Source organism: Pleurodeles waltl, chromosome 1_2 (genome assembly GCF_031143425.1).
Source record: "Pleurodeles waltl isolate 20211129_DDA chromosome 1_2, aPleWal1.hap1.20221129, whole genome shotgun sequence".
NCBI lineage: Eukaryota > Metazoa > Chordata > Amphibia > Caudata > Salamandridae > Pleurodeles > Pleurodeles waltl.
In genome coordinates, this window is record NC_090437.1 from 656,106,149 (window position 1) to 656,134,005 (window position 27,857).

Below are 27,857 nucleotides of genomic sequence, written 5' to 3' on the forward strand. Positions count from 1 at the left end.
ACCAACTTCATGTCAGCATACCTAAAACACATGTGGAATGAGTGTGGAGTGACTTACAAATTCACTACACCATACCATCCACAAACTAATGGCTTAGTTGAGAGATTCAACAAGACATTAAAAGGCATGATCATGGGGCTCCCAGAAAAACTCAAAAGGAGATGGGATGTCCTCTTGCCATGTCTGCTTTTCGCTTACAGAGAGGTGCCACAGAAGGGAGTAGGATTCTCACCCTTTGAACTTCTGTTTGGCCACCCTGTAAGGGGACCACTTGCTCTTGTTAAAGAAGGCTGGGAGAGACCTCTTCATGAGCCTAAACAAGACATAGTGGACTATGTACTTGGCCTTCGCTCTAGAATGGCAGAGTACATGGAAAAGGCAACCAAAAACCTTGAGGCCAGCCAACAGCTCCAGAAGTTTTGGTATGACCAAAAGGCTGCACTGGTTGAGTTCCAACCAGGGCAGAAAGTCTGGGTTCTGGAGCCTGTGGCTCCCAGGGCACTCCAGGACAAATGGAGTGGCCCTTACCCAGTGCTAGAAAGGAAGAGTCAGGTCACCTACCTGGTGGACCTGGGCACAAGCAGGAGCCCCAAGAGGGTGATCCATGTGAACCGCCTTAAGCTCTTCCATGACAGGGCTGATGTAAATCTGTTGATGGTAACAGATGAGGATCAGGAGGCAGAGAGTGAACCTCTCCCTGATCTTCTGTCATCAGACCCAAAAGATGGCTCAGTAGATGGAGTGATCTACTCAGACACCCTCTCTGGCCAACAGCAAGCTGATTGTAGGAGAGTCCTACAACAGTTTCCTGAACTCTTCTCCTTAACCCCTGGTCAGACACACCTGTGTACCCATGATGTGGACACAGGAGACAGCATGCCTGTCAAAAACAAAATCTTTAGACAGTCTGACCATGTTAAGGAAAGCATCAAGGTGGAAGTCCACAAGATGCTGGAATTGGGAGTAATTGAGCGCTCTGACAGCCCCTGGGCTAGCCCAGTGGTCTTAGTCCCCAAACCTCACACCAAAGATGGAAAGAAAGAGATGAGGTTTTGTGTGGACTACAGAGGGCTCAATTCTGTCACCAAGACAGATGCTCATCCAATTCCTAGAGCTGATGAGCTCATAGATAAATCAGGTGCTGCCAAATTCTTAAGTACCTTTGACTTGACAGCAGGGTACTGGCAAATAAAAATGGCACCTGGAGCAAAAGAGAAAACAGCATTCTCCACACCTGATGGGCATTATCAGTTTACTGTTATGCCCTTTGGTTTAAAGAATGCCCCTGCCACCTTCCAAAGGTTGGTGAATCAAGTCCTTGCTGGCTTGGAGTCCTTTAGCACAGCTTATCTTGATGATATTGCTGTCTTTAGCTCCACCTGGCAGGATCACCTGGTCCACCTGAAGAAGGTTTTGAAGGCTCTGCAATCTGCAGGCCTCTCTATCAAGGCATCCAAATGCCAGATAGGGCAGGGAACTGTGGTTTACTTGGGCCACCTTGTAGGTGGAGGCCAAGTTCAGCCACTCCAACCCAAGATCCAGACTATTCTGGACTGGGTAGCTCCAAAAACCCAGACTCAAGTCAGGGCATTCCTTGGCTTGACTGGGTATTACAGGAGGTTTGTGAAGGGATATGGATCCATTGTGACAGCCCTCACTGAACTCACCTCCAAGAAAATGCCCAAGAAAGTGAACTGGACTGTGGAATGCCAACAGGCCTTTGACACCCTGAAACAAGCAATGTGCTCAGCACCAGTTCTAAAAGCTCCAGATTATTCTAAGCAGTTCATTGTGCAGACAGATGCCTCTGAACATGGGATAGGGGCAGTTTTGTCCCAAACAAATGATGATGGCCTTGACCAGCCTGTTGCTTTCATTAGCAGGAGGTTACTCCCCAGGGAGCAGCGTTGGAGTGCCATTGAGAGGGAGGCCTTTGCTGTGGTTTGGTCCCTGAAGAAGCTGAGACCATACCTCTTTGGGACTCACTTCCTAGTTCAAACTGACCACAGACCTCTCAAATGGCTGATGCAAATGAAAGGTGAAAATCCTAAACTGTTGAGGTGGTCCATCTCCCTACAGGGAATGGACTTTATAGTGGAACACAGACCTGGGACTGCCCATGCCAATGCAGATGGCCTTTCCAGGTTCTTCCACTTAGAAAATGAAGTCTCTCTTGGGAAAGGTTAGTCTCATCCTCTTTCGTTTGGGGGGGGGGGTTGTGTAAGGAAATGCCTCCTTGGCATGGTTGCCCCCTGACTTTTTGCCTTTGCTGATGCTATGTTTACGATTGAAAGTGTGCTGAGGCCTGCTAACCAGGCCCCAGCACCAGTGTTCTTTCCCTAACCTGTACTTTTGTATCCACAATTGGCAGACCCTGGCATCCAGATAAGTCCCTTGTAACTGGTACTTATAGTACCAAGGGCCCTGATGCCAAGGAAGGTCTCTAAGGGCTGCAGCATGTCTTATGCCACCCTGGAGACCTCTCACTCAGCACAGACACACTGCTTGCCAGCTTGTGTGTGCTAGTGAGGACAAAACGAGTAAGTCGACATGGCACTCCCCTCAGGGTGCCATGCCAGCCTCTCACTGCCTATGCAGTATAGGTAAGACACCCCTCTAGCAGGCCTTACAGCCCTAAGGCAGGGTGCACTATACCATAGGTGAGGGTACCAGTGCATGAGCACTGTACCCCTACAGTGTCTAAGCAAAACCTTAGACATTGTAAGTGCAGGGTAGCCATAAGAGTATATGGTCTGGGAGTCTGTTTTACACGAACTCCACAGCACCATAGTGGCTACACTGAAAACTGGGAAGTTTGGTATCAAACTTCTCAGCACAATAAATGCACACTGATGCCAGTGTACATTTTATTGCAAAATACACCCCAGAGGGCACCTTAGAGGTGCCCCCTGAAACTTAACCGACTGTCTGTGTAGGCTGACTAGTTCCAGCAGCCTGCCACACCAGAGACATGTTGCTGGCCCCATGGGGAGAGTGCCTTTGTCACTCTGAGGCCAGTAACAAAGCCTGCACTGGGTGGAGATGCTAACACCTCCCCCGGGCAGGAGCTGTGACACCTGGCGGTGAGCCTCAAAGGCTCACCCCTTTGTCACAGCCCAGCAGGGCACTCCAGCTTAGTGGAGTTGCCCGCCCCCTCCGGCCACGGCCCCCACTTTTGGCGGCAAGGCTGGAGGGAACAAAGAAAGCAACAAGGAGGAGTCACTGGCCAGTCAGGACAGCCCCTAAGGTGTCCTGAGCTGAAGTGACTCTAACTTCTAGAAATCCTCCATCTTGCAGATGGAGGATTCCCCCAACAGGGTTAGGATTGTGACCCCCTCCCCTTGGGAGGAGGCACAAAGAGGGTGTACCCACCCTCAGGGCTAGTAGCCATTGGCTACTAACCCCCCAGACCTAAACACGCCCTTAAATTTAGTATTTAAGGGCTACCCTGAACCCTAGAAAATTAGATTCCTGCAAACTACAAGAAGAAGGACTGCCTAGCTGAAAACCCCTGCAGAGGAAGACCAGAAGACGACAACTGCCTTGGCTCCAGAAACTCACCGGCCTGTCTCCTGCCTTCCAAAGAACTCTGCTCCAGCGACGCCTTCCAAGGGACCAGCGACCTCTGAATCCTCTGAGGACTGCCCTGCTTCGAAAAAGACAAGAAACTCCCGAGGACAGCGGACCTGCTCCAAAAAGACTGCAACTTTGTTTCAAGGAGCAGCTTTAAAGACCCTGCAATCTCCCCGCAAGAAGCGTGAGACTTGCAACACTGCACCCGGCGACCCCGACTCGGCTGGTGGAGAACCAACACCTCAGGGAGGACCCCCGGACTACTCTACGACTGTGAGTACCAAAACCTGTCCCCCCTGAGCCCCCACAGCGCCGCCTGCAGAGGGAATCCCGAGGCTTCCCCTGACCGCGACTCTCTGAAACCTAAGTCCCGACGCCTGGAAAAAACCCTGCACCCGCAGCCCCCAGGACCTGAAGGACCGGACTTTCACTGCAGAAGTGACCCCCAGGAGTCCCTCTCCCTTGCCCAAGTGGAGGTTTCCCCGAGGAAGCCCCCCCTTGCCTGCCTGCAGCGCTGAAGAGATCCCTTGATCTCTCATAGACTAACATTGAAAACCCGACGCTTGTTTCTACACTGCACCCGGCCGCCCCCGCGCCGCTGAGGGTGAAATTTCTGTGTGGGCTTGTGTCCCCCCCGGTGCCCTACAAAACCCCCCTGGTCTGCCCTCCGAAGACGCGGGTACTTACCTGCTGGCAGACTGGAACCGGGGCACCCCCTTCTCTCCATTCTAGCCTATGCGTTTTGGGCACCACTTTGAACTCTGCACCTGACCGGCCCTGAGCTGCTGGTGTGGTGACTTTGGGGTTGCTCTGAACCCCCAACGGTGGGCTACCTTGGACCAAGAACTGAACCCTGTAAGTGCCTTACTTACCTGGTAAAACTAACAAAAACTTACCTCCCCCAGGAACTGTGAAAATTGCACTAAGTGTCCACTTTTAAAGTAGCTATTTGTGAATAACTTGAAAAGGATACATGCAATTGAAATGATTCAAAGTTCCTAATGTACTTACCTGCAATACCTTTCAAACAAGATATTACATGTTAAATTTGAACCTGTATTTCTTAAAATAAACTAAGAAAAGATATTTTTCTATAACAAAACCTATTGGCTGGATTTGTCTCTGAGTGTGTGTACCTCATTTATTGTCCATGTGTATGTACAACAAATGCTTAACACTACTCCTTGGATAAGCCTACTGCTCGACCACACTACCACAAAATAGAGCATTAGTATTATCTATTTTTACCACTATTTTACCTCCAAGGGGAACCCTTGGACTCTGTGCATGCTATTCCTTACTTTGAAATAGCACATACAGAGCCAACTTCCTACACCTTCCACAAAGTTCTTTGTGCACAGCACAACTCCCGCCCCTGGCACTCCTTCCTGCGATGCACAGCTTCCTGAGTGTTTTTCCGGCTGCACGGAATTTCTTTGTGTCGTGCTGCTCCATTTGCACCTTCCTTGTCCCAGTGCTGTGGGACTCCTGTGCACGGTGCCTGGTCTTCTGAAGACTCTCCGAGTCCTGAGGTCCTGGGTAGAGGCCACCAGGTCCCTCCTGGTCCCGGGGAGCACCATTTTCCGCTAACCGCAAGCTTTGTGTGTGCCAAGGCTTGTTGGCGGAATCCGGAGTGGGACATCATCTGCACCAACCAGGAACCTGCATCCGTCTTCTTGGGTGCAGTACTGACTGTTCTTCTTCACCGCCGGTTCTTCTTTTGCACCTTCATCCAGGTTAGCGTGGGGCTTCTGTTCTCCCTGGACTCATCAGTGCTTCTTGGACTTGGTGTCCTTCTTCCACAGGTCTTCAGGTCCAGGAAGACATCACTGGTGTCTTGCAGTCTCTTCTGGTTCTTGCATTATGTTCTATCACAACTTCTTGTGTGTTCTAGGAAACTTACTGTGATTTACTCCTGTTTTCCTGGGCTCTGGGGTGGGTTCTATTACTTACCTTTGGTGTTTTCTTACACTCCCAGTGCCCCTCTACACACGACACTTGGCTAGTTAGCAAACAGACTTTCGCATTCCAACATTTTAGCATATGCTTTGTGTTCTCCCTAGGCCCATTACAACCTATTGTGATTTTCACTATTTGCACTGTTTTCTAACTGTTTTTACCACTATTCCTGCATTCCAGTGTATATACCTCCTAAGGGAGTATAGTCTCAAAGGTATTTTTGGCATTGTGTCACTAAAAATAAAGTACCTTTATTTTTTGTAACACTGAGTATTTTCTTTCATGTTTGTAAGTTGTGTGTGACTACAGTGGTATTGCATGAGCTTTGCGTGTCTCCTAGATAAGCCTTGGCTGCGCAGCTACAGCTACCCCTAGACAGCCAGGCTTCTAGACACCGACTACATTTCACTAATAAGGGATAACTGGACCTGGTATAAGGTGTAAGTACCTTTGGAACCCACTACAAACCAGGCCAGCCTCCTACATGAGCTGCCAAGCAACATAGAGTTACACATTGTACAGAACATTAACGCTGAAGGCAGATACAACCAAGTTAACCAAGTGTTGTCAAAGAGAATCATAACTTGCAATATATTATTATGTAAAATAGAGCTGGCAGAATAAACAACAAGCATTTGTAATGCAATGGGTCTCGCGTTTACTCGAATTAGAGCTATTAGTGTTGTAAATTCCCAATTGGCCTTTTCTTGCCACTTAAGTTGAAAAGTAAAACGGTTGACATAAGCAAGCCAATTCAAAGCACCATGGCAGCAATGAGCGCGAAGGAGACACACAAAAAGGAAAAAAGTTTGCTTGCATTCAAACGTATCGACAATTATGCAATTATCCATGTAACAGGGGCAGTCTGCAAGGTGGTAACAAAACCACCCCAAGGAGAGATAAACATAAAGCATTTACCAATCATAACAAAGGATTTTTGAAAGGCAAGCCTAGGAACGAAAAAGTGATGGGCGTGTGGTGGGCATGGTTAAAAGCCCACAATATTCACAACAGGTCAAAGCGCTTGCGCGCTCGACATACAAATGAAACATACGGCTATCACTCTTACCAGAATCTTCATAAGTGGAGCATTATGACCTCTGCACCGGCGGGGAAATCCAAAAAGAAGCACTGTAGATGTGCCTTCTGAGCTGCCTAATACCTGATGTAGCACATTACCAAAGCTGCTGGGTGGCATCTCAAACAACCCCAGAGGTCTTCATGAGGGACGAAGTTCCAATGGAGACCAAGAAGGTCAAAACTCCAAAGACTGTCCTGGATGACCGGAAGTCTGAATCATCGTCGGGCCTCAGTAAGATTCCCAGGGACAGCCAACAACGTCTGACAGAGCTCCACCCTCAGTGTCAGCCACTCCCAATAAACAGGTATAATGCTGCCGCGTTTCCAGAAATCATCACCACTTTTCAATACAGCCAAAAAGCAAATTATTGGCAATAGAGGGACTGCCTTAATAGAGACATTTGGAGATTTCACTGATGCTTGCAGAGACTGATAACAGGAGGAGTCTATCAAATATCTCAAAACCATTGCTGTGATGGTGTGAAAGAAGACATACAGAAAATGCAGAGAATGAACGAAGAAGTCACAATCTGTCAGATTAAGAAGGCTTTGAATGTCAAGTTAAAACTAGCACCAAGTGCTGATTTTGAGCGATGTGTTTCCAGTCAAGAACGTCAAAGAGTTGGTGAAACAATTGATGAATTTGTGAAAGGCTTGACACACTCAAACACTGTAAGCTCAATGAATTTAACAATGAAGAAGCCATGCAGCTTAGAGTTATTGATGGATGCTTGTACGATTTATTGAGACGACGAATGCTGACAGAAAAACTCTTAGTCTGGAGCAAGTGTTAAACGCTTCCAGAGCTGAGGAATGTTCTGAGAGACAAGCTGCTGAGATGGAGGCGGGAGGTGCCCAGCACGAGTCAGCCATGTGTGGAAATTAACCAGAAACAAAAGACTGAAGGGCATAAAGTGATGTCTACACATAAAAAAGAAGTTGTGTTTCAAATGTGGAATTTTATTTCCACAGGAAGGAAAGTGTCCTGCCATTGGACAGATATGTAAAGACTATGGGAAAGAGAAACATTTTGTGAGGATGTGTAAAGTCAAGGAAAAAGTAAGTGCGTCACAGCACGAAGACAAAATGGCTGGCAGAATGTTGCAGAAGCATCGTTCGCCACACCCCCACAAGGCCCAGCAGCGACATTAGTTGTGCAAATAGGTACTAAACAAAGTTGATTGTCATTTAAATCATTGTCAAATAGTTCTTCTGCCTCATGTAGAATATAAGTGAAAGCGATTGTGCCATGTCGATGTTTATCTCTGAAAAATTTGCATGTCGGACAAGTCGCATGTGGAGAAAAATGTCAGTCCAAGAACAATCAACATGCCAAAGCAGGCAAATCATACAAACACTGACAAAGATTACATTGAAAACAAATGGAAGTTCAATACCTTTCATTATCAACAGTGGTGCATTGATAAATATAATGCCTGAAGAGAAATATAATGAATTGGCTCCATAACCACGTCTTACATTATCAAAGACCAAAGTGCATACTTAGGCTCCACTGACGCCCATAAAGAGTCAAGGTTTATTTACAGCGACATGAAGCATAAGAAAACGAAGGTACAGCCATCAATCCATTTGCTTTAAGGTACAGCAGCATGTGACTGTTTGGTCAGTTGCAACATGGCTGCTGATATGGGACTGATTTCTGTGAATTACAACAAGAATGTTCATCACAAAATAGTAAGTCAATTCCCTTTGTTGTTTTCTGGTTTAGGAAAGTTAAAGACTAAGAAAGCAAAATTGCATATTAATGAGGATACCTGTCTTGTTGTTCAGAGACATAGGCGAGCTGGTTTTCATTTACAAGAAGCTGTTGAAAAAGAACTTAAATTGTTACTTAAGCATAATATTATTGAGTATTTCATTGGTCCAGCGCCATAAGTTTCTCCCATAGTAGAAGAACCCAAAAAAAGACAGTGAAGGAACTGTACACATATGCGTTGCATGCGTCAGGCAAGCAAAGCAATTGAATGAGAACAACATCGGGGCTGCACATTGCTGACATGATAACACAATTGAACGGTTCCAAGGTCTTTTCTTGACTAGATTCAAATAAAAGTTATCATCAATTGGAACTTGAAGAAAGCTGCAGGTACATTACAATATTTAGGCCCTCATTACGAGGCTGGTGGTCATTAGACCGCCAGCCTCGCCATGGCGGTCCTTCTGCCGCGGAGCCGGCACTAAGGACCGCCACATTACGAGTTGTGGGGCTTGGCAGACACATGCACACGTCTCCCCCCTACACTCACAAACACCCCTACCCCTTCACGCACGCATTCACATACACACCAATTCAGCATACGCATTCATCCACACAGACAACCCCATACACGCACACATACATTCACTTGCATATATGCATGCATTCACCTCCGCCCGTCCCCCTCCGCAGACACGCATACAAACAGACACCTCCCCCCTTTTGGTTCCCACTTACTTTCTCCGTCGAGGAGGACGTCCGGGAGGAGATGGGTCTTGCATCGCCAGCACCAACACACAAGCAGGACTCCGCCAAGCCGTATTACGGCTTGTAATACGGCGGGCAGAGTCCTGCTGACGTGGTGGTGCTGGCGATGCACCTGCCACTTAAGTCCTCCAAGGACTCCTAATAAGGTGGTCAAAAGACCGCCAGTCTCGGCGGTCTTTTGCCTGTAGCGGCTTCGGCGGTCCTGGAAAAGGACCGCCGAAGTCGTAATGAGGCTCTTAGTTTTGGTGTGTCATCGGCTGCAGAACTTTCCCAAAACATCATACGACACATCATACAACCTGTTGTGAATACATTCAATTGCAGAGCAGCACAGAAGGAGCATGATAGAGCTCTCACACAAGAATGTCAATTACTCAGTGACACAGGTTTGACTTTGAATGCAGACAAGTGTGAGTTCAACCAGAGAAAACTGATTTTTATTGGCATATCATTCCTAGTGGGGATATAACACTTGACCCTGCTAAAGTGCAAGCTTTGTCAAATGCTGACCCCTGCCACCACCCCCCAAGATGTTTCAATGACACGCTCTTTTCTTGGCATGGTCAGTTACTGTTCAAGGTACATACAAGACTTTGCCACGGTCAGTGCTCCAGTGCGAGAGTTGACGAAGAATTTTTTTTCTTTTCAATGGTCATAAAAATGTGATAAAAGTATCAAGAGACTCAAACATGCCGATGAAAATGCTACAAAAATGGCAAACATTAATCAAAAGCTTCAGGGCAGAGGTTGGGGTTAATGCTAGCCCAGCTGTGTTAGACGCTATCCTTGCAAAGCATAGTGGACACCTAAATGCTCAACGGTATACTGCGGTCCAGGCTAGTAGAAGTTCACCCCAAACAGAACGGACTAACTCACAACCTGAGGAGGAAAGTTTGGCTGTGGTATGGGCTTGTAAATGTTTCCATGTATTCCTGTACAGAAAGTCATTTATGCAGGTAAGTGATCATTGAGATTTGCTGACTAACTTTGGCAATCCAAGAGCAAGATGCCACCTTGCATTGAACGATGGCGACAATGAATATAAGAGTATGATTATACAATTGTGCATCATCCAGGAAAGGGTCAGAATCCTGCTGACTACTTTTCAAGAGTGCCTATACAAGGTCAAGATACTCCATCCGAGACGGCAAAGGCCAACGTTAATTTCATTGTCAAGTCCACCAGCTGCTGTATTTATTAGCCCAGATTGTCTCTGCCACTAGCCATGATGGTGACCTGCTGACGTTAAAAGATATAATTACACATCTGTCTTGGAATAAACACACTCAACCTCTCAATTATGAAAGTGAATACCAAAAGTACAAAAATATCAAAGATGAATTATCCAAAACTCAAGAAGGAATTATACTGTGAGGATTGAGAATACTAAATTTGGAGAGACTGCAACAGAAAATGATTGAAGTAGGTCACAAGGGACATCATAGTATTGTTGCCACAAATAGAGCTCTCACAGACAGAGTTTGGTTTCCATACATGGATGAAAAAGGAACTCAAAGCCTGTCACATATGCAATTGCCTGTCAACTAATGTTACTCAACATACTCAGAATATGTCAGAACTCCCTAAACATGCCTAGGAGAAAATAGCCATCGATTTTGTTGGTCCACTTGATAATGGACATCATCTAATGGTCAATGCAGATGAATACTCATGTTTTCCTGTGGTTAAAGATTTCTCATCCACAACTCACTAACGAGTAATTACAACAACAACAAAAAACTTGACAACTTTGCGACCTGGGTCGTTCCAGCCATTTTAAAGCCTGATAATGGTCCCCCATTTATAAGTAAAGAAGTTAAAGAATTTCTGGAGCATCTGAACATGAAGCATCACAACTTTATGGCCACAGGCCAATTGACTTGATCAGTGTTTTAGGAGTACACTGAAGAAAGCAGTATAGCTTGCAACTTTTGAGAAGCTCAAGTTGAAAACAGTCTTAAATTCTACTCTAAGAGCTTATTGTTCAACACCCCACTCAACCACAGGTAAAAGTCCTGTGACTGATGTTCGGGAGAGCAATGACAACCTAGTTATCTCAATGGACTATCCAGAGAGATAAAAGTGAAAACATGATTCGTACAAGGGACTTGTTTAACAAACAGAAAACAGAAGCTTTTGCAGGTAAGAGGTGACATGCAAAAGACATCCCCTTTCGAAAAGGACATTTGGTTATTGCTCGACAGATGCACAAAAGAAAATATGATGCTCCTTATGATGCTGAATCTTTCCATGTGGTGTATATCAAGGGACACATGGTGACTGCCCAGGGCCTTGGGAAGTCTTTCACTACAGACTCTTCTCATTTTAGGCCTGTATTTCATCGGTCTTCAACTCTAAATCGTGAAATAAACACAGACTTTGAAGACTCGGTGGTGTTGCTGATTCTTTACCGTCTTTGGCAATCTCCGACACGGAGGATGACATTTTACTGCTTCCGGTAACCATATCAGGTCAGATGATCAAAGCACCAAGAAGATTGATTGAAGAGATATAGTTGTAGGTTTCTTTGTATATATGGTTAGGTCTAATGATTTTATAAAAAAATTAATTTTTCATGCAACAGAGGGGGAGAGGTAGTGTCTTGTAGGATTTAGAACTGAACCTTTCTTGCTCCCAGCAGACTCCATTTCAGTGTGACTTAATCGCTAGAATAGAATAGAATGAAAGCTTGGTTTAAAATGTTGGAGTTCACAGGTACACGCAGTGGAATAAAGATGTGTGATTTATAGCTCTGTGTGTGGGGTAGTCATTGCCGGGTACTCAGGGTGGGAACGTTGCTACACCTACCAATCCAAATAGCATCATAGTACCTATTTTGGCATGATTGAGCTACAAAGTAGGATTTAGTCAAAATTAAAAATGAGATAGATTGATTTAACCCTGTCATTTCAAGTAGCATGATATGAGAAATTGCTGGCCTTTGTTTATTGTAGGCCTTTCAAAAAAGATGCCCATTTATTTAAGTGCAAGTGTGTGAGTAAGCTGAAACTGGGAGATGAAGAAAAGAACTGAAGCAAACGACAACAACAACAAAAAAAAAAAGAAGTAAGTAAGTGTTTACATGTAAGGGATTTGAGGAGTGTCCCTCCCATAATTTTGAGGACTGACAAGAATGGATGTTCCCCCTGGGTGTCTACCTAAACAAATGGAAGATTCACTTGAAAAAAGAAAGAAAAATGAAAGAAAACTTCTAAAGTAGGGAAAATATAAGTCCGAGATCTGCAGGGACAGTCCCATTTTTTGGATGTCTGCCTCGAAGTCCCAACACTTTTCTTCCAATCAAATATGTTTCAACATTAAGAGAGTTCTGGTGGGCATATTCACTACAAACACCATGTTAAGCATCTAAGCACTTTCATCTACACCTCTATTGGGACCCTGGTATGGCTTGTGCCTGTTTGCATAACGTTACACATTCTTGCATCATTTGTAAATGGCACACTCCATAATTCAGACATTCAGTGGCATGTGCCATGTTTGAAACTGGGATCATACTCCAATTGACCTATAACCTAAGCCTCGACAGTTTGTGGGTAGAGGAGTCCTAGTTAAGCAACATGACATGGTCTGCTGCTCACTGTAGGACACAGATCACAGAGTGCATCACTGGCTCAGCCAACATTCATGGTCTAAGTACACAAAACTGTCCTCACTAAGCTGGTCAATGACATATGCAAGTGACAAAATTTGACTTCTAAAATGGGTCACTAATCTGTATTTTATTTTCCCTTTGAGTCTGCGCATCTTTAGGTTTAATTGCCATGTGTGGGAATACATAGCAATGAGTAAGAAACTCTTTGTAGATGCTGGAAATGAAAACCCATAAACTTAGGGATGGAGGGAAAGTTGGGAGGTCAAGTGGGACACAAACAATCATATCAGATCAATATCAGGATGTGTGTGGTCTGCCTACCCATTTGCACTATTTTGAGAAACCTGCACCCAAAAAACTGACAAGGTAAAATATAATAGTAAATTTGTTTGGACACATTAACTATCCATAAATAGACGAGATTTTAAAGAATCAAATGGGACCTACCCTGCAAATATCCGGGTACAATGCTGGTAAGGCAGACCAAGTGGTTAATACATTTGCTAAAGCGCTCTCTGTTCAATCTTTGGGCACAAGTTTGATTTATGACTACTACACAGCAACGCGCATCGTTATCGGATATCTGCTTAGAACAGGCTTCTCCAATGAGTTGCTAGTGACCTACTGGTAGCTCTCCAGCTATCTTTAAGTAGCTCTCCTGTGTACAGCCCAACCTACTGAATTAGAAATGTTTGCTCAGTTGCATTGATATATGTTTAACAAAATTGAAAACCCTGTATTCGAGAAGGGAATATGCGTATTTTCAGAACTCATAAGGTGACACTTGGAGTAAAATGGCTCAATTTGCAAAATGTGTTACTTTTTACTAATATTATCACTCTGGTGCCAAGGGCATTGTAGCTATGGCCATTGTGTATTACCCTCCAAGTAGCATTACAAATTGGCAAAGCCTTTTTTACTGTACTACTAGCACGCCTGCCTGATGCACTGAGGTAATCTTGCATATGGTGGCCAATGATGTAAACTTGCCAGATGTGGTCACTATTACAACACTACTAATATGAGTAGCTCGGATGATTTTTATTCAACATAAGTAGCTCTTATTTTATATATTAAAAAAAAAATTGGGAGAACCCCAGCTTAAAGACACGTGTGTAACTTTCAGAACACAAATTCACATCCTGTAAAAACAGCAACAGCTCAGTGATTTTATGCACGCTATAAACAGTTGTATGTAAACCGTAAAAATAAACGTTGAACCAAAATTAAGCCGAGCCTTCTACTGCCTTTCATAACCTTGATCACCAGGCCACATGCAAACATGCTATTCTTGAAACAGAGGTGATGTCTAGCACTAGATCGTGTTCAATTTGCAGATGAGCTGACAGTGAAGACCCTGCTGAGCGTTGTAAAAGTGTGTGGAGAGGGATGTTATGCAAATGACTTTTCTCCAAGAACTTTCACAACACCATGCATGGGTTTGTTTGTCAGCACACATGAAATACCGCCCCCAAATCAAGGGACGAGAAAAATGCAAAAAGCAGCTCCGTGCATAAGTCTGCTTGCAGATAAATGCTGCACTTCACTCGTATTGTACACTCCGCGGCCTGTTCCAGACCACGTTTTGTGTGTAATTGCCTTCACTAAAAGTGTAGAGCCTCCCCTAAAATCATCCTCGGTTTTAACATCTGGAGAAGCAGGTGATAACATAAAGTTCCCTGTCTTCCTTTAACTTTGCATATTTTCTATTTTTGAGAAAGTCTTCGTTACAACTTAGTTTAACAAGCATTATGTGTCTTTATTTAACACAGAGTACTGATGTAGCATATCATAAAATTAGAAACAAAGCACTGATCCTTCATGTAAAACAGGCGAGACAAAGATATACCCATCTAATGGTTAAAATGCAAGATCAACCCCAGATTCTGTGCTTCATCAAGCTATATTATGCTCGGCAATTATCTTATTTCACCGTGCCTTCTTTGCCATCACATTTCAGAACACCTTGAAAGACATCTGTTCAAGAAGTGCGCTGCACAAAATCCTTGCATACAGTTGTTTTAACAATAACTTTACTCCATGCATAATAAAAACCTAGATCGCACATCGCAAGGTGCAAATGGCCCTAACTCGTATTGTACACTCCGCGGCCTGTCCAAGACCACGTTTTGTGTGTAATTGCCTTCACTAAAAGTGTAGAGCCTCCCCTAAAATCATCCTCGGTTTTAACATCTGGAGAAGCAGGTGATAACATAAAGTTCCCTGTCTTCCTTTAACTTTGCATATTTTCTATTTTTGAGAAAGTCTTCGTTACAACTTAGTTTAACAAGCATTATGTGTCTTTATTTAACACAGAGTACTGATGTAGCATATCATAAAATTAGAAACAAAGCACTGATCCTTCATGTAAAACAGGCGAGACAAAGATATACCCATCTAATGGTTAAAATGCAAGATCAACCCCAGATTCTGTGCTTCATCAAGCTATATTATGCTCGGCAATTATCTTATTTCACCGTGCCTTCTTTGCCATCACATTTCAGAACACCTTGAAAGACATCTGTTCAAGAAGTGCGCTGCACAAAATCCTTGCATACAGTTGTTTTAACAATAACTTTACTCCATGCATAATAAAAACCTAGATCGCACATCGCAAGGTGCAAATGGCCCTAACTTGCCTACTGGTTCACTAATGGAATAATCGGGGGGGTTGGAGGAGTGCGTGGCATGAACTAAATAAATTATTAGCAACTATCACTTGTTGATACATACCACAATACAGTGATGCAATCCATGTACTCAAGTGAAACTTTCCACAGGCTAAAAATACACTTTGTAAGTTTGAAAAATCTTTAGCATATGTTTACACGACTTACAAGGCACATATACTGACGGCCCGTCTCGTGTTATGGCTTTTAGAATAAAGACAGTCCTTTGGCTATACTTCGCCTATTACTATACTGGCTTGCCCAACTCTATAATCTGTAAAATGCTTGAGTACACCAGTTCCCCATGCCCAGTTTGTCTCATGGTTGATGTGTGAAATAAAACATTTGGGTTCTCCAAAGCGGACTATCGAGTACGGCGGACAGGTCCGACTAACTCTTTCTATACCGATTAACTTCTGATGTCTCCTACCACCCACTACAGTGACCACCAAGCTACTTACACAAACCTTAAACGATTTCAACGCCACGCCCGTCTTCTCTTGCTGACCTTTTCACGGAAGTAATTTGTTCGTCATTTTTGCATTTCCGGTTAGTACAACAACCAATCCCACGGTTGAACATATTCTGGGGCTCGTCTTGGAGTTGACCCTACCGCCTCATGTGTAAACTGAGCTAGGATTGGAGCATTAAGGTACTCCAGCCAATCTTAGTGCGCCATACAGATTTCCGTGGCGTCCATTGGTTCGGGCTGTTGTGGAGTCTGCGCTCGTCTTTGTCCGAGCTCTCTTCTTAAACGGCGCGGAGTGAGTGGGGTTTTGTTGAAATTCTGCTTAAAAGGAGTTATTTCAGCTTTTGTCTCAGATAAGGTTAGTTAGGCTAGTATAGGCTGCCGCCGTTTGACATTCTGGATAGGAAAGAGTGAGGGAAGCGGGAGCAACACGAAGAAGGGTCATAGAGGATGTGAGCGGTCATCACCGTCTATTCACGACTGGCAGCCAGGCAGGCCCTTTTTGGCTTTGTTTGTAGGGCTGAAGTCTTCTTCTTTGCTGTTTATTAATATCAAAACACCCAGCAGGCGATGAGAATACACTTTTTAATTAAACTAAATTACCCATAAGATTTCTTCCTCCCGACTTTTGTCTTTCGGTATATACGAGGCTCTTTGCAAAGCTCAACTGGAAGCCTTTCTTGAACTTGTATTTCCAACGTGAACTTCCTAAAGGAACCATGCTCCCTCAGACAGCCTGATTCGTTTTCTGGGAATCTCCTAAGCACTAATAAAACATTTTTAACACGTGGGACAGTCATAAGAGAATTCATCCACCAGTAGTATAACCGTCGATTACCAGTTTGAAGAATCCTGTGGCATTGTTAAGTAACATGGGGCCTGATTTCCGCACTCCGAACACTTTGCTAGTCTGTAGCCAGCCACAGACTAGTTAGCAACCACTAAATAGACTGTTTGTATTGTACAAATAATCTCTAAAGTAATGTTTCTTAGAATTGCTGGATAACTAGTAATTTCAAATTTTAAAAAATACAAAATCGCTTAATGCGGTTTCTAATTTGCAAGTCGCTATTTCAAAGTACAAAGCATTTGCAGTTAGGAAATTTGGTAAAAGAAAGCTAATACCATGGATTGGAATATGGTGGTACCCAGGTGCAGATTATAAAACGGAACCCAAAATGCCTTGTAATCCTTCACAATGGCTGCACTCTATGCTGTAGTGAGGAGGATGCGTATTCTGGGAACTCAACAGAGGAGGAGGAGAAGGAGAGAAAGGATATTCAGGCAGAGGCTGACTTTGTTTGAACAAACCGATGAGGAGGTTTATGCCAGATACAGATTTACCAAAGAGGTTATTTTGAGTTTAATTAATGAGCTGGACCCTGTATTAAGTAGGTCCACCCAACGCAGTGTTGCTATACCTACACATATTCAGGTTTTGTGTAGTTTACATCTGCTAGCTTCTGGTGGCTACCAACACAATGTGGCTGTCACAGGGGGAATTTCACAAAGTGCATTATGTAGGGTTTTCCAAAACTTTATAGAGGCAATGTTGGGTAGAATAAATTCCCACATTTCTTTTCCTAGCACCCCTGCAGATTTGGAAAGTACCAAAAACGAATTCCATGAAGTAGCACATTTCCCACAAGTGCTTGGTTGTGTAGACAGTACACACATTTTAATTTGCCCACCCTCTGACACAGAGTATGTGTATCGTAACCGCAAGGGCCAGCATTCTTTAAACATACAAGTAGTATGTAATGCAAAATGTCTAATCACAGACCTTGTTGCACGATATCCTGGGAGCACTCAAGACTGCTATATATTTAGACACTGTGGACTGTATGAGCGGCTGTCCAGAGGAGATTTTGGAGACGGCTGGCTGTTGGGTAACTACTATGCATATTTCTACTTATGTTTTTAAATACATTATGGTATAAACATTAAACTAGCTGTGTTATATTTCAGGTGACAGTGCTTATTTCATAAGACCTTGGATTATGACTCCATACTTAGAGCCTGGTACCCCTAGACAAAGGAGATACAATGCTGCCCACAAACAAACTAGGAGCATCATAGACAAAACATGTGGACTTCTTAGAGGAAGATTTCGATGTCTCCATAAAAGTGGGGGTGCCCTGCAATATGATCCTACAATGTGTTGCAAGATTATAGCCACATGTGCTATGCTACACAACCTAGCTGTGCGTTGGAGTTTACCAAATGAAGCAGCAAGTGATGATTCTGAAGAGGAGGAGGATGAAATTCCCCCTTCCTTACCACATCCAGATCCTGATGCTGCAAGAGCTGATGAAGGGCGTGCACGCAGAGAGGATGTAACAAACAACTATTTTTAAGGTACTTGCAGTAGATTTGTTTAATATGAAGAAAAGCATTAGAGCAAATGTTCCAAGTAGTAACCATTGCTTTCTGTTTATTCACAGATTATTTTCTGATCGCCAAGAACAGAATTAGTTTTTTAGTTTCAAACAATATATTGCCATTCAAACCAAGAAAATAAAGCATGTAATCTTCATCAGTGCTTAATTTGTTAAAAGAAAAATAAATAAGTGCCAGGGCAGCTTGCACCACCCATTGCCCCTGCCAGTGACAACACCAACACAACTACTAACCCTCACTTTCCTATAATTGGGCCAGTTTTGACTGTTCTGGTCCCCAAAGTTATAAGAATGGCTTTGGCTACATGTATTAGTCATTTTTAATGTATATTGAATTAATGAACAACTGTTTTTGACCTTGTGTCTTAATTAGACAAATAGTGTTATCATGTGTCAAATTCTCCTAAGTGGCAGTGTTGAACATTAAGTTCTGATGTGCATTTGAAACCACCAGCCCAAATTAAGCACTGATGTTGATATTCTAAAAACCTTGTCATAGCTTTATTTACAATTTATGCGTTTGGCATACAGGGTGCCCCTCCTTGTCCTTCCCCTCTGGCTTCTATTGCTTCTAGATATAAAAGGCTCACTAACTGACACACTGCTCACATTTCAGCTCTCCTCAGTTTCACCAACAGACTTTGGTGGCCTATTTACTGCATTATCAGTTTGCATTTCCTCAAGTGTATTTGTAATTTGTGCAAGGGTCTTTGCCACATCACCACTGCTCTGTACTAGTTTAACCTGCATGTTGGCTGTTCTACAGATCATATATATGACACTGTAGCCAACCTTTCCACAGAACATCCGGAGGTTTCCGCAAGAGTGTTCTTGTGTCTTTGTTGGTGCCTGTGTGATGCTGAATCTTGAGCCATTTTCGTGACCAGATATTTATTAGTCATAATTAAGCCCTTAAAGCCTGTTTTCATAGCTCATTGCCTTCATAAATGGCTTTCTCTAATTGTCCTCTCCTACTTATTTCAGTTGTTGATCTGTGCTGCTTGCGTTGTGTTTTTAGCATGGATTGCTCCAATACCTGAAATAGTGTGGGAGTAGGTGATGAGTTGCGACTATTCTGCATCACACCCCTTCCATCTTGTCTTATAGGTCATTTTCCTGTATGTGCGACAGGCACTGAAGGCATGCTTTGGTCTTCATTTTCAGCTGAAGTGTTAATCTTTGTAATCTGCTCTACTAAAAGAGTAGAGTTGAACTGGCTGCTTGCTGCACTTTGTGCCTTTTGGAATGTTTATTACAGTTTCTGTTCAATTTCCATTTCACATGTTGATATCTCACCCACATTCTCAGTTTCAGGTTGTGTATTATCAGGAGGTAGAGCTGTAGCGAGTAAGGAAATACAAAATTGTTTACTGATGGTGTTTTTTAGTTGTAAATAGTAGCAATGGTCACATTTATACTATTTGCTTTTTGTTTTCTATTTACAGGAATAATATATACCTATTTCAATGATTAATATTTTTTGTCGTAGCAAAATCATCAAACGTAAATTAGTTTTTGATTTCTGAATGTTTACTTCTTATACCGGTTAGATTACATTATCCCCAACACATTTTATGCAACCCTAGGAAAAGCTGAAATGTGTTTTTCTAACAATGTTGTTTAAACTTCATTTTAAGCTTCTAATAGTTTTCATGTAATTACTGGACTGCAAATCAATAAACTCCAGATATTATCTCTAGGTTCAGGCACAATACTTCTGCTTTTCAAGTGTAATAATGCTCTCCTCTTTGTCATTAATAGAATACATACTTTCTTTAACGTTGTCAAGAAAAAAAATTCTATTACATGATTTGGAGGCTCATATTCTGCTTACTTTCAAGTTTGTCTACCACATTTGTGGCAGGACCCTCAATAGGTCTTAACATCATGAATCTCCTTGAAAACAGAGTGACCTGACCAATCGATAGCTCTCAAAATGTCTTCCTTTCGTACCTTCTTGGAACACGTTTGAAGCCATTGCTTCTCTAGTAAAGTGAGCGCCAGACTCCTATGTCAATACCTTCCGGTTGAATAATCAATTTTATCCCTCTTGCCAAGGTGGAAAATGCTATCCATTGACAAGAGGGTTTTGTAGCAATAAAACATTATTTTACTTCTCTTGGTCTAACCAGGGATGTTCTAGATTCTTTCAAGAAGTTCACCACACACAGCTTGTGTTTTGCTGGAAAATCAGGATAAGCCAAAATTCTGCAATAAGTATTTGTCGTTCATGAAATAAGTGACTCCGTCTGGAGTAAAGGACCGTCCATCTATAACCGATGCTCTCACATCACAATTATGTTTGGATGACAGAAAACACGTCACAATAACTAACCTACTTCCAAACTTCTGCAGAGATTAAATATCATTGTCTGATCAGGATAAAAGTAAATGAAACATTTTATTGCTATCCTACAATGACTTGTACTTTGATGTAAGAGAAAACTGGAGAACGATATCTTTCAATATTCTAAGTGATGTTTTCCCATTGAAGTGCTGTCATTGTAAGGGTGACCTTCCGATATGGCGCATCTGTAATTATTTACTGTCGGTATGCCTTGTGTTCTTGCATTGTACAGGTGGATGAGAAAACCTTTTGCGATTGTGTCTTGTGCAGGGGGAGAAGGGGTGAAATAACTACCCCGATTGTGGCAGAGTGCACCATTTGTTTTACCAGGGTGTGGAGCAGACAGCACCATTTCCGGGAGGGTTGTGTACTTCTGCCGAAAAGTACACTGAATAGAGAAAATTGGTTAGATTTGGACTAAGCAGCGCTTTCTCCGTGGTGTGGTTGTGGCAGGTCTCTATCTATCAAGCGCAGTGGGCCAGATTTAACCCTTGAGTTTGGGTGTACTTAGGTCTGAGATTTGGATGCATGGGATTTCTCTCTGTCCAGAGGTGAATGGTGAACATTTGTCTCCTCTGCATTTTTGATCTTAGATGGTCAGTAAAGAAGACACATCTTTTGATGTAATCTGAGCAATGAATAATTACACAATCTGCGAACAGAAGAGATTGGGTCTTGCAACCATGGCAAGCCCCAATGTGTTGTGCCTCAGACACAGGCCTTTGGAAAGGGTGAAGACCCAGCTGCTCATGGGTAACTGTCTCTCAGTTAGCACCCCCTGAGCCTGCCTCAAAGTTCCTGCCAAGCAATGATGTCTGTTTTTGAAGCTTGAGCGGACTCGGAGCATTTTCCACTTTAGCATGGGAAGCATAGGCCTGTCTGACCAGCACCTCCAAATGCTGAAACTAGACTCTGCCTGCACTACTTCATGCCAAAAATGGGAACTAAGATGTGTCCTGAGAGTGTGCAAAAATGGTGCAATCTCGATAAACTGTATGCCTGGTGACCCTACACATGTGGAACTTCTAACATTTACTGACACTATATAGGCTATTTTTAAGTGAACCTGCCCCCCCCTCCCCCCCCCCCCCCCCACTGCTTCCTGGCATGCTGGACAGCATTTCAAACATTTGTGGCATAAGTTGACTGGGCAGTTCCCATTTCACCTCGCACCAATGCGCTTGACTTTCTGCATGGCACCCATACCCTTGAGGTGCTTCAGTGTGGCTGCTCGGCGACTACTAAGCTAGACCAACTATTTAGCTCCTGTAATTACATGTTGAGTAGTGTTGCAGCTGCAATATTTTCTGGTTCAACTTTCAGATTTAATAAAACTATTGTTGATTTCTCCTAGATAAAGACAGGACTGTTCAACCATTTATTGTAGACTGCATTCCTAATCTTGGTGACCTCACACTGTTAATGTCCTGTTCTCGTGAGTCGATGTTGCTGCTCTCAAGATATTTTGTTTTTATGATGTAGAATAACTCCCGTTGACACTGGTTTCTCTAGTTACTGTCTTAATTAGCTGCAGAATGCTCATGCCTGGTGAGGGCCAATTGTTTAACACCATCATAAACTACTTTCATGCTACCATCATGAACTTTCTGGCACAAGACTCTGAAAGCCTACTTTGGGATCTAAGGGAAGATGTTCAGCCATAAGAATGCCTACATTTAAACCTTGTTTAAAAGGTAGTAGATGAATACCCTTGGAGAGAGGCCATTCACTGTTGCTTCAGGAACTGCTGTCAAGTCATTAATAGTTTCCCCTTTTGTGGGAATTAGCTTCAGAAAGTTTGTTGACGTCCGTGAATGAACTGCTGTAACAAATGAAATTACTCCAGTGTCCCATACAATTGAGTAATTTAATCCTCAGTACTTCCTGAAAAAAGAGATGGGTGAAGTGAAAGTGTTTGACTGTTCAGCACTAATAGCCTTCCTCTTGGCTGTCCAAATAGTTTATGAATTAGTTAATTAATTCACCTGGCTTGTCCCCTTTTCTTCTTGCATTTGGCATAGTATGTAAAAATGGAGTTCAGATAGAAAATAATTATCCAATATTGCAGTCTTTTGTGGTCTCAACTGTTTCATAACATACCAATTGTTTCACCCACTTGCCTCCTCCCACCCCGCTTCATGTTTCTCCTTTGCCGTCACTTTGCAGGCTCACACAACCTGTGACTCGATACTCGGAGCTCCATTGTAACCTCCCTAATGAAGTGGCAATGTAACAAAGCATGCAGGCCCTGACACTACCAATGTTTACAGAGCAACAGCAGACACACTCATGCCACCTAAGAGCAGGGGTACATCGCAGCTTTGAAACCATCCTTTTCTTTCCCTAAACTAGAAGCTTTTGAAACCTTCTGCGGGATTTAGCAATTTCCATGTGCATGCTACGTTTCCTTTCTCAATTTTGCTATTATGTTTATGAGTTGTTCAAACACCGTGAGAGGATTTGTATATATTTCTGTAATTTGGCTGTTATTCTAATCCTCTATAGTTTGCACCTTCTATGTGTAATCTTGTGTGATCATGTGCTGTATACCGTTGTCCTCTAGTGCTTATTTGGCACCTTGTTCCATCTGTATATGTAGTGATAATTTTGTTTGCAGTGTGCATGCTATATTTATATTGCCATAGTTTTTCTCGAGATAAGTCTTTTACCAAGTACTTTTTGGCATCAAGCAGCAACTATATTGGCTTTTTGCTCTTTTGTTTTACTCATTTGCATCCTGGTTCATAGAAGAAAATAAACTTCTCAAGTTTGTCTGGCACTTCTCATTTTTTTATATCCATTGTTGGTGTGGTATCAGTCAATTACCTTTCCCTTCTGTCGTGTAGTAGTTGTTATTTAGTTGTGACTCCCTTGACAGCTAGTTGTTCATTTCCATGTTCTGTCTCCCTGTGCTGAACTGGTAGTCTTCCTACATTCTCTAGGCTTGCGCTTTTCAGTTTTGTGTACAGTGCTTGTTTTTAGACATTTAAATGGCTACTCAAATTTACGTGCTTTATGGCAATGCTATGTGCTTTAAGGCAAATTAACTGCTAAAGGGAATAATTTTTCATGTGTGAGTTCTAATATAATGCTATTTTTTGTATAAGATTGTGTCAAATAAAAAAAATATCGACCAGTATTATATGAGCTATATATGTATATTCTTGTGTTGATCTGTATAGCAGTTAGTAATCCTTCCCTGAGACAATCAAATATCCATTTGTTTATTTGCTGTTGCTATGCTCATTGTGTGGGGCCTCTTATACCAAATGACAAAACATGGTATGACAACACCATTGGAATTAGAATATCTTAATAGATGTAGATCGCTTGGGTCTGTGTGAAACCCTTTTCCTGCTAAAGTGTGCTTGAAAGTTTATGGTTGTAAGTTCACACTTAACTATGAGCATGCTATGCGCATTTTATCATGGTTAGTGTGTTTTAGGTGAAATTTGAAAAATTATACTTCATCACTATTCTAAAATTGTTTTGTAGGTATTTTATCAGCCTTGCTGTTACTCACGTGCGTGCTGAAAGTGAGGAGGGGAGACAGATATTTGAGCTACATCTACATCTGACATCTCTGAGACTGGTCAACATTGATGGCTATATATATTGGAGTATCAATGCAGCTGGTGGAGATGAGAATAATGCTTCATTCGTATGCTGTGCAAGTGCAGCACTGGAAGTGGAAGCCTGTCAACACCTTGGCCGGTCTTGTTTGCCGTCAGAACCACCCATCAAGGAGTCTGCAAGCAAGCTCTTATCCTCCCCGCTGAGGTCACTGTGAGATTTGGTGTACTGTGAAGACAGTTGCTGCGTGAATACCCCTTCTTGCTGCAAATCCTACCCTCCTATAAAAGTCTATGATGACCTCTTATAGAAGTGGATGATGACCTCTTTTAGAAGTGGATGATAGACCACATGCAGCTTCACAAGTCAACGATTTTTAATATTATAAACAGCACTCCATCAATATAGTCGCTTCCTTCGAGTGACCCATCTCCAGCTGACATAAATTGAATAATACGTTCTAATTTGGAATCTCCACATCTGTGTGTGTATTTGGAACTAATGAATGACATTCAAACCTGGTAGCCTAATGATAAATGTTATGCAGTAGGTTTCTTAGAGTTATACAAGTAAAAAAATAACATATCCCCCTTTTGTACGAGCACAAGACAATTCTGTACAAAGATAATTATAATAAGCATGGATTTGTGTATAAATGTGGAATAAATTACAAGCTTTTAGGAGAATAAACCACAAATAAAAAGAATAGAATAAAGAATGCAACCCTAAAGTTTATGTAAAATTCACTTCAATAGAAAATCTTTCACCTAGAATATCTTCCTCATTCATCCCACACCATTAGCTACCTGTTCCTCATCACTCTTTTGACACCATGCCCATCATCACCAGTTATGTCTGAGGCTTTTAACATAGTGCAGTGTTCAAAATTCCCTGTTGTTCAATTGCTGCATTCCTCCTAATGTCCATAATCTTCCAACCTTTTCTACCCAATCTAGGTTTCTTCACACACACAAAATCTATAAAGGCACTCATCTTCCAAACACGCTTATCATACTTCTTTTTATATTTTTGCTAGTACTGCACAATTTTGTAACTCACTGAACGTATGATCTAGTTTTGAGCTACTCTCATCCTCCCTTTATCCTGGGAGGAGACCATTTTTAACTTGGCAGTCTTCCCCTCAAGCATTCAAAAACAATGTGCCTGTAACAGCATTCGAAGTGGTGCAGTGTAGTTGAGCAGATTTTGCTTTCCTTCCATGCATTATAGCCATTTGTTTACAAGCTGTGATCGCTGAATTGATTTTCTCTACTAATCCATTGGATAGGGTAGAAGGTCATTCTAAGATGTTCCACAGCTATCGTATTAATAATTCACATCTTCAGATACAATAGCCCTCCCTTTCAAACTCTTACTTCAGTAAGGCAATAACTGTTGCTCTAGTGACTGTACCACAACATTTGTGCCAGCACTCACATAGAATAGTAATCCACCACCAAAAAACACAAAAAGATTCCTCCAGAAGCTAGTACAAAGTCTGGCAACAGGTAGAAGTGTACCATGATATCCATCCCAAGTTTACTCTAAGGAATCATTGGCAACTGAGGCCCTTCATATGTTGTCGTAGATTTGGCACAAGCAGCACACCAATGGCATTGTTTCACAAATTTCTCCACCTCCTCTTTGGCCCTCACTTTGGTCATACTCCTCCATAAGGAACCTTCGTGTGCAAGTTTTACAAACTTTTCTCACATTTCAACCAGCATAATTCTTGTCTTTGTCCTCCACAGCTGACTCTCACTCACATTCATTTTGTCATTTTTCAAAATTCCTCCTCGCTTTCGCCTAACATATTCCTAGATAGCCAACCTCCTACCTCTATACAGTTCTTTTTTCAACACTTCGTTTCCTGTCAGTGCTTTGTTCCACTATTCCTCACAAATAGCTGTTTTTCCTCACCTGCATGATGTGCTCCCCACTCTTATCTTCACCCAGTTTGCAAGTCTGGTGTTATTCCCTGCCTCATACGCCACCTTGAAAACATTCTGCTAAACCCTTAATCCACCTAGAAATACTTGGTGTAGTTTGGCTGAACCTTTACATGGGAGCATTTGCAACAGTGTTTTGTGGTGTGGTCTTTTTGTATAGTAAACCGCACGAAAATGACAGAAGATATTGAATCTTCCAGCTGCGTACACCCACCCAGCTCTCTTGTTCATCAGCCTTTGCAGAGGACCAACAGTACTTGAAAAGTCCCAGACAGACCTGTTGCAAAAATCGGCAAAGCCCAATATTAATTATACCTCCCTTTTAGTTTAAGGCATTGAAACTTTAGATTTGATTCTCCAAAGCATGCATTTGGTTTTACTCCCTCTCTATGTTCGTCCTAAATATTCCGCCAAGCATATTCTGAATTGACATTTCGATGCCTTTGCCTGTAAACCACGCTCATCCAGTCTTCTCAGATTTTTTGTCAACACTGCAACATGTCTCGCCACTCTATCACTATCAACTAAAATGTCATTTTGGAAGAACATTACATTTTCAGTGCCAGGCAACACTTTTTCATTTCCTACTGAAATGCTGCAGCTTTTTTTTTTCCAGCATCACCTAATAAAGACATATTTCAAATCCAATCTGCCAGAGACACTTGCACATCCCATTATAGCCAAGTCATGCGTGGAGCACCAAACTGGTGTCACCAGTATTTTTTTTATTTTTATTGCAAACATGCAGGTCTTCGCACAAGCAAATGCCTTGCCTACTATTGGTGCCCACTACTCCGATGCCACAATCTCAATGTTACCTACCTTTAGTAACCTTGACATTTCCACCCTCGTGTTTTTTTTTTTAAATATGGGGTGTTGTCCTCAGTTTATGCACTTCCGGTTTGGTCCTGTTTTTTTAAGGCAGTGACATGCTTAATTCCCCTAATAATTCCAAGTGATTTTGTTAAAAATAAAAAAATAAAATGAGGGGTGTTCTTCACTGTCTTCACTCTTGAAACCTTGATAGTAATAGTACATCATGCTTGACATTTGGATTTGGTGTTATTTCAAGGTCTGACAGATGTCGCTAGCTGAACCAGTGGTCACTCCTCTAGGTGACATACACCTTCACCACTGTTTTTCTTCCCTGAAACATCACGTCCATTCAGAACCTGCCTATCAGATCTATGTTGCTTTTTGTCACAGCCTCCTGGATGAATGCATGTGTCTACAAGTTCACTCATGAATTTAAGAAATTGTTTCTTAGGCTCATTCCTCTCTGCCAGTGTGCAGGGCGATCCTGGATATCCCAGCACTTTTATGCTTTTCCCATCCTGTTTTATTTCACATCATATCATAATCACCCATATTTCTCTTCACTCTCCACACTTTTCTCCTACAAGATAAAATGTTGTGTTCTCCAAACACCCCTCTCCCCCCCCCCCCCACCCTGTGTTTTTCCCCTTTCACCAGCTGTCCCACGTCCCCGCTTTTAAAACCTCTGTGTTGGGACGAGAATCTCCACGGCATTGTACATAAGCAAGTTCCCCATCCTCGAGTGTCCAATTGCATGTTTATCTAGTATCTTAACTTTTATTTTGGCACTATTACCGTGCTAATCTGGACCTAAGCCTCTGTTTGATTATGTGAGAATCTGGACCTGTTTTGTGACCTGGCAGCATACTGAGATTTCCCCCCTTCCTTCCCTCAGGTGAAAAAACTTTGAGCAATAGTAGAGCTA

The 27,857-nt window shown here is 42.6% G+C and overlaps 2 protein-coding genes across 4 annotated transcripts in view; one reads left to right on the forward strand and one right to left on the reverse strand.

The window, feature by feature from the left end:
• Positions 1-15,976, reverse strand: part of ZNF330 (zinc finger protein 330) — a 195,550-nt gene extending 179,574 nt beyond the window's left edge. The window contains exon 1 of one of the 3 annotated variants that reach the window (XM_069242576.1): positions 15,847-15,976. The gene's annotated coding sequence lies outside the window, so the exon portion shown is untranslated. Of the gene's footprint in view, positions 1-8,387; positions 8,412-15,840 lie in introns of those variants that run through there. The other 2 variants (XM_069242578.1, XM_069242579.1) reach the window with 2 other exon arrangements.
• Positions 15,977-16,055: 79 nt separating this feature from the next.
• On the forward strand, positions 16,056-24,885 carry LOC138302494 (putative nuclease HARBI1). The gene is made up of 3 exons (XM_069242580.1): positions 16,056-17,737; positions 17,817-18,206; positions 24,090-24,885. Exons 1-2 carry the CDS (start codon positions 17,047-17,049, stop codon positions 18,203-18,205), a joined length of 1,080 nt encoding a protein of 359 aa, XP_069098681.1. The 5' UTR covers positions 16,056-17,046; the 3' UTR covers position 18,206; positions 24,090-24,885.
• Positions 24,886-27,857: the final 2,972 nt, after the last annotated feature.